At 38.2% G+C, this 7056-nt stretch overlaps 1 protein-coding gene across 1 annotated transcript in view; it reads right to left on the reverse strand.

Moving 5' to 3' along the window:
• The window catches only part of marchf5l (membrane-associated ring finger (C3HC4) 5, like), a 13382-nt gene extending 8420 nt beyond the window's left edge, over nucleotides 1-4962 (reverse strand). Inside the window, exons 1-2 of the mRNA XM_061927336.1 lie at nucleotides 4800-4962; nucleotides 4531-4593 (exon numbers count right to left, since the gene is read on the reverse strand). Of these exons, the coding sequence (XP_061783320.1) occupies nucleotides 4531-4559 (29 nt within the window). The 5' untranslated portion in view covers nucleotides 4560-4593; nucleotides 4800-4962. The remainder of the gene's footprint in view (nucleotides 1-4530; nucleotides 4594-4799) is intronic.
• Between the last annotated feature and the right edge of the window lie 2094 nt (nucleotides 4963-7056).

Here is a 7056-nt window from a genome sequence, read left to right on the forward strand (position 1 = left end):
ATTTTACTATGTTTGTGATTGCACATTTGCGTACATTTTGGGACAGAGTTGTTAGAACGCTGGTTTTCAATATATTATTAAAGTTTGACTGAACTATCTGACTGTTTTTTTGACATTCACTTTAGCGCAGCATTTTTTTGACATTCACTTTAGCGCAGCGTAGGCGCGGCTTATAGTCCGGGGCGGCTTATTGGTGGACAAAATTATGAAATATGTAATTCATAGAAGGTGCGGCTAATAATCCGGTGCGCCTTATAGTGCGGAAAATACGGTATATATTTTTTTTTAATTTTTTTTTTTTTTAAATTTTATACGCTAGGCTAAGCCACAGCGCCTCAAATGTTATCTTTTTTTTGTAAACGGAATTTATTAGGAAAAACATGAAAAAAAAGTATTTTCTGACTGAATTTATTAGGAAAAACATGAAAAAAAAGTGTTTTCTGACTTTTTGACTCTGCGTTTAACAATGAGTAATAGATAAATGTGTGTGTGTGTGTGTGTGTGTATATATATATATATATATATATATATATATATATATATATATAATTATTTATTTTATTTTATACGCTAGGCTAAGCCACAGCGCCTCAAATGTTATCTTTTTTTTGTAAACTGAATTTATTAGGAAAAACATGAAAAAAAAGTATTTTCTGACTTTTTGACTCTGCGTTTAACAATGAGTAATAGATAAATGTGTGTGTGGGTGTATATAAATATATATATATATATTTTTATTTTATTTTATTTTTTATTTAAAAAAAAAAAATGTATACGCTAGGCTAAGCCACAGCGCCTCAAATGTTATCTTTTTTTTGTAAACTGAATTTATTAGGAAAAACATGAAAAAAAAGTATTTTCTGACTGAATTTATTAGGAAAAACATGGAAAAAAAGTATTTTCTGAATATATATATATATATATATATATATATATATATATACACACACACACACATTTACATTTATATACATAACCTGCCAAAAAAAAAAGTTTAATTTTACTGTGAAACATTGAATGACTAAACATGTTACACACCGAAAAAAAGCAAGCAGCTTGAAACAACAGAAGAAATAAGTACATAGTTAAGTTTAAGAAATGTAGATGAAAGTATGTTACAGCAGAAAATAAGTAGTTTACAGAAAATCTAAAAGTACAATAATAAGAGTTTGAGAGAGGATATTATAACAACAATTGTTGTGCTGCTCTTGCTCTTCAGCATCCACCCCCAGGACTACACATAAGGGGAAGGCTTTTTTTGTTTTTGTTTATGTTGGCCCTGCGATGAGGTGGCGACTTGTCCAGGGAGTACCCGGCCTTCTGCCCGAATGCAGCTGAGATAGGCTCCAGCACCCCCCGCGACCCCAAAAGGGACAAGCGGTAGAAAATGGATGGAAGGATGTAAAAACTGTCAGCTCAGTCACCAGAATTTTACAGTAAAAGCAGGTTTTTCACAGCATATAAAACAATTTAATAAATGGAATGACAAAACAATACCACCGTTTTTAGCGGTAAAATTCAAGCAACAGAGCTGCCAGTTTGTTTGTTTTTTACTCTAAAATCTTGTTTTAATGTGTTTTTTTTATTTTTATGTTTTAGTGTGAAAACATTTTTTAGAGAAGATTTTACGCTAAACAAAACTCAGTCGGCGGAATTTAACCATAAAATCTATTGTCAATATTACAGCGTACAATTTGATTGATAATTTGTTTTTAAATCATAAGTCAAGCAGATATTTAAGTACAGTATTTATCTTTATTTTGACAAAAAATATTTTTGGAATACATGATAATATAATTTGATAATATTGAATTTAAAAGATATGCAATTGCATACAGTAGTACATGATTTTTAATGTCAAAAGGGAAAGAACAAATATATTTAGTAAGAAAAGATTAAGCATTTTATTAACGCATATTATTTCCAGGCTTTCGCGGCCCACATTTAGCCACCTGGGCCTTGAGTTTGACACCTGTGCTCGATTAGATGCATTGGTTGTCCGTTGTGTTTTGACCCTAACTTGTTCACCGCTCCTCATATGGAAGGTACTTTTCCTTGTTGATGACTCAAGAAGGGTAGAAACACAAGAACACACATTATTGTATTTGTTACCTTCTTGAGACCTCTGAAAAAGGCCTACCTCTTTAGGACCACCCCCTTTTCGATATATTTCACCACCAAGGGTGCAAATGAGATCTCTATTTTTTTTTTTTTGTAATGTGCTTAAGGCCAATGACAAATGAGTCACGGACCACATATGGCCCCTGTGCCGCACTTTGAGCAACCCAACTGTTAACGGCCACTATAGTCTTAGTACCGTAGTGTATTTGTTCATCCTGTGGTCACATATGGGACGCGGGTTGTCTTAAGTCAGCACCGGAAGTCGTAAAATCAGCTGTTCACCTGGCATGTTGTTTTTTTTGGGGGGGGGGGTGAATAGGGAAATCCTTCTTTAGCTTGTTTTTATCATATATTGCTGCCTTTGCACCTGTCAATGTTTACTTTTGTATGCACATTAAATCAACCAAAAATCCTGACTTTGGAGCAATGTTCACGGACTTTAGTATTTGGCTCTCTATTACATACTTGCCAACCTTGAGACCTCCGATTTCGGGAGGTGGGGGGTGGGGGCGTGGTCGGGGGTGGAGCGGGGAGTAGTTGGGGGCGTGGTTAAGAGGGGAGGAGTATATTTACAGCTAGAATTCACCAAGTCAAGTATTTCATACATATACATATATGTATATATGTATATGTATATGTATATTTATATATATCATCTGGTACAACCCCCCATACAGCAAAAACGTCTCAACTAACATTGGACACAAATTCCTCAATCTGATTGACAAACACTTTCCCAAAGACAACACCCTAAGAAAAGTATTCAACAAGAACAACATTAAATTGAGCTACAGCTGTATGAACAATATACGACAAATCATCTCAAACCACAACAAAACAATTGCAAATGAGCCGTCGGCCCCCGGACAGAGCGACTCCAAAACCAACAAAGGCTGTAACTGTCGAAAGAAACCTGATTGCCCTCTCAACGGGGGGGGGGGTGCTTACAAACATCAGTTGTCTACCAATCTAAGGTAATACGCAAGGACATTAACACATCCGACACATATGTAGGATTAACCGAGGGAGAATTCAAAACCAGATGGAACAATCACAAGGCTTCTTTCAGGAACCAAAACCTGCGGAATACCACAGAACTCAGCAAACACATTTGGGACCTCAAAGACAATAATGTTGAATATTCAATAACATGGCAAATTATTGCATCCAGCACACCTTACAATAGTGGTAATAAAAGATGCAACCTATGCTTGAAAGAGAAACTGTTTATTATTTACCGTCCAGACCTGTCATCCCTCAACAAGCGCAGCGAAATTGTAACAGCATGCCGCCACAGACGGAAACACCTCCTAGGTAACACATGAGCCAATCACCACGCCCCTACGCCAGCCTGTACCCACCCACTCTGTGCCCTATATAAACCATGGTATGTGAATGCTCCCATTAAAATCTCCTGATGATTGCGGGAACCCCCCCTCATGAAACAGGCCTGTAGAGATGAAATAGTCTTGTGATTTTTTTCCCCACACATACATATATATTTATATATATATATATATACACATATATATACATCCTGAAAATAAGCAAACAAAACTGTGTTTGGATAATTGATACTTCAAACTTGCATAAATAAATATTAAGGAATATAACATAACTTGGCTTCTGAGAGCTTCAAAATGTAATGAATAAAATGCTAAAGTTGTTGATAAACAAGCAATTATTTTAATAATTAAATATGGTCATTTTAAATGAATTATTATGATAATTTAAAATTAATTATTTCAAATATGTTTATTTTAATGTATAATTCTATGGCTGGATGTAATAAGGAGTCAGAAAAAATAAAAAATACAATTAATTTTGATGTTTTTAGCAAAATATAGTAAAAATTTATTTATTTATTTTTTAATTAATAAAATTTTTTTTTTTTAGGTAAGATAAACATAATAATACAATTTATCTCTAGTCTGGATGATTTAGTTCTTGTCACCCTGTTGTCCTCCCATCTGAAAAAAGGCTGTCCTCACTCAGGCCACGCCCCCTCCAGCTCCGGCTGAAAATCGGGAGATTTTCGGGAGAATATTTGTCCCGGGAGGTTTTCGGGAGAGGCGCTGAATTTCGGGAGTCTCCCGGAAAATTCGGGAGGGTTGGCAAGTATGCTCTATTAGGTGTAATGGTTTTCCCTTTTCCCTCTTGATGGCTCAAGAAGGGTGGAAACACAACAAAACACACACACACACACACACACACACACACATACACACACACACACACACACACACACACACACACACACACACACACACACACACACACACACACACACACACACACACACACACACACACACACAGGTCAAAGTTCATCACCTGGCTTTACCGGAAGGGGAAAGTGAAAGCTTAAATTTATTCTCCAAAGTATAATTATCATGGAGGTTGGTCTTACTTTTCCGGCTGCTCCTCAACAAAAGCCATGGTACTCTTCTTCTAAATTATCTCATAGGACCATCTGTGAAATAAAAAGTACACATTATGTTTATGTACAGCACACTACCAAAGTTGAGCTAAAGTGAAACTTCCCGAGAAATGAAACCGTCGTTTAACACAAACTGTCATGCTAGTAGTTGCAGCTAAGCTAGCAGTAGCCACTACCGCAGCTAAACAAACACCGTCGATAAAGTCCACAATGTCAGCACATAACACAGCAAAACTTACCTTTAAAAGAAGAATAAATAAAATAGTTGTGTGGAGTTTGTCATGAACTCATGTCGACCACGGCTTCAATGTTTGCTCTTGTTTTCTTCACGGACTTTCCGGACGGGCCACGCCCACTTTTTGTTACGCTCTCTGATTGGCCGACATGTTTGTTCAGTGCACAGGAAGAGTGTGGGAAATTGGAGGGTCACACCAGAAAACAACAATAAACATACTGTATTTAAAGATGATTTATATAAAATGTATTTACATTTATACAGCACCTCCCTCGTTTATGTATTTTATAATGTAAGAATAATGTAAATTTAAAGCATAGATACTGTAATAAAGTTCAAACAAAAGGTATGATCCAATGAATAACTTCACTGAGAGATTTGAGCAGGGTACGAACACATGACGAACACTTTTACGACTAACTGGAAACATAGCAACCAGGCTAGCAACGCACCTCCTTTACGGCAGCTGTCGCAACGTTCTTAAAGCTACCGCAGCACATACATATAATATATACAACATACTTGACATATACAACTTATAGCGTTGTATAGATTTGCAGACGAGTAACATGTACTACTACATGCAATTGCCATCCATCCATCCATCTTCTTCCGCTTATCCGAGGTCGGGTCGCGGGGGCAGCAGCCTAAGCAGGGAAGCCCAGACTTCCCTCTCCCCAGCCACTTCGTCCAGCTCTTCCTGTGGGACCCCGAGGCGTTCCCAGGCCAGCCGGGAGACATAGTCTTCCCAACGTGTCCTGGGTCTTCCCCGCGGCCTCCTACCGATCGGATGTGCCCTAAACACCTCCCTAGGGAGGCGTTCGGGTGGCATCCTGACCAGATGCCCGAACCACCTCATCTGGCTCCTCTCGATGTGGAGGAGCAGCGGCTTTACTTTGAGCTCCTCCCGGATGGCAGAGCTTCTCACCCTATCTCTAAGGGAGAGCCCCGCCACCCGGCAGAGGAAACTCATTTGGGCCGCTTGTACCCGTGATCTTGTCCTTTCGGTCATAACCCAAAGCTCATGACCATAGGTGAGGATGGGAACGTAGATCGACCGGTAAATTGAGAGCTTTGCCTTCCGGCTCAGCTCCTTCTTCACCACAACGTATCGATACAGCGTCCGCATTACTGAAGACGCCGCACCGATCCGCCTGTCGATCTCACGATCCACTCTTCCCTCACTCGTGAACAAGACTCCGAGGTACTTTTAGATATGCATGCAATTGCATATCTTTTAATATTCAATATTATCAAAATATTATATTATCATGTATTCCAAAAATATTTTTTGTTCAAATAAAGATAAATACTGTACTTAAATATCTGCTTGACTTATGATTTCAAAACAAATGATCAATCAAATTGTACACTGTAATATTGACAATAGATTTTACGGTTAAATTCCGCCGACTTAGGGTTTGTTTTTTTTACCGTAAAATCAACTTTGGTACTGTTTTTTTAAACTCTAAAACATAAAAAAAACAAAAAAAAAACATTAAAACAAGATTTTACAAAACCCAACAAACTGGCAGCTCTGTTGCTTGAATTTTACTACTAAAAACAGTGGTATTGTTTTGTCATTCCATTTATTCAATTGTTTTATATGGACAGCACGGTGGAAGAGGGGTTAGTGCGTCCGCCTCACAATACGAAGGTCCTGAGTAGTCTTGGGTTCAATCCCAGGCTCGGGATCTTTCTGTGTGGAGTTTGCATGTCCTCCCCGTGACTGCGTGGGTAATTCCCTCCGGGTACTCCGGCTTCCTCCCACCTCCAAAGACATGCACCTGGGGATAGGTTGATTGGCAACACTAAATTGGCCCTAGTGTGTGAATGTGAGTGTGAATGTTGTCTGTCTATCTGTGTTGGCCCTGCGATGAGGTGGCGACTTGTCCAGGGTGTACTCCGCCTTCCGCCCGATTGTAGCTGAGATAGGCTCCAGCGCCCCCCGTGACCCCAAAGGGAATAAGCGGTAGAAAATGGATGGATGTTTTATTTGCTGTAAAAAAAAACACAGCTTTTATTGTAAAATTCTGGTGACTGAGCTTATTATTATTAGGGATGTCCGATAATGGCTTTTTCCCGATATCCGATATTCCGATATTGTCCAACTCTTTAATTACCGATGCCGATATCAACCGATACCGATATATACAGTCGTGGAATTAACACATTATTATGCCTAATTTGGACAACCAGGTATGGTGAAGGTAAGGTCATTTTTAAAAATAATAATAAAATAAAATAATATAAATACATTA

The sequence above is a fragment of the Nerophis lumbriciformis genome, linkage group LG32, assembly GCF_033978685.3.
Source record: "Nerophis lumbriciformis linkage group LG32, RoL_Nlum_v2.1, whole genome shotgun sequence".
NCBI lineage: Eukaryota > Metazoa > Chordata > Actinopteri > Syngnathiformes > Syngnathidae > Nerophis > Nerophis lumbriciformis.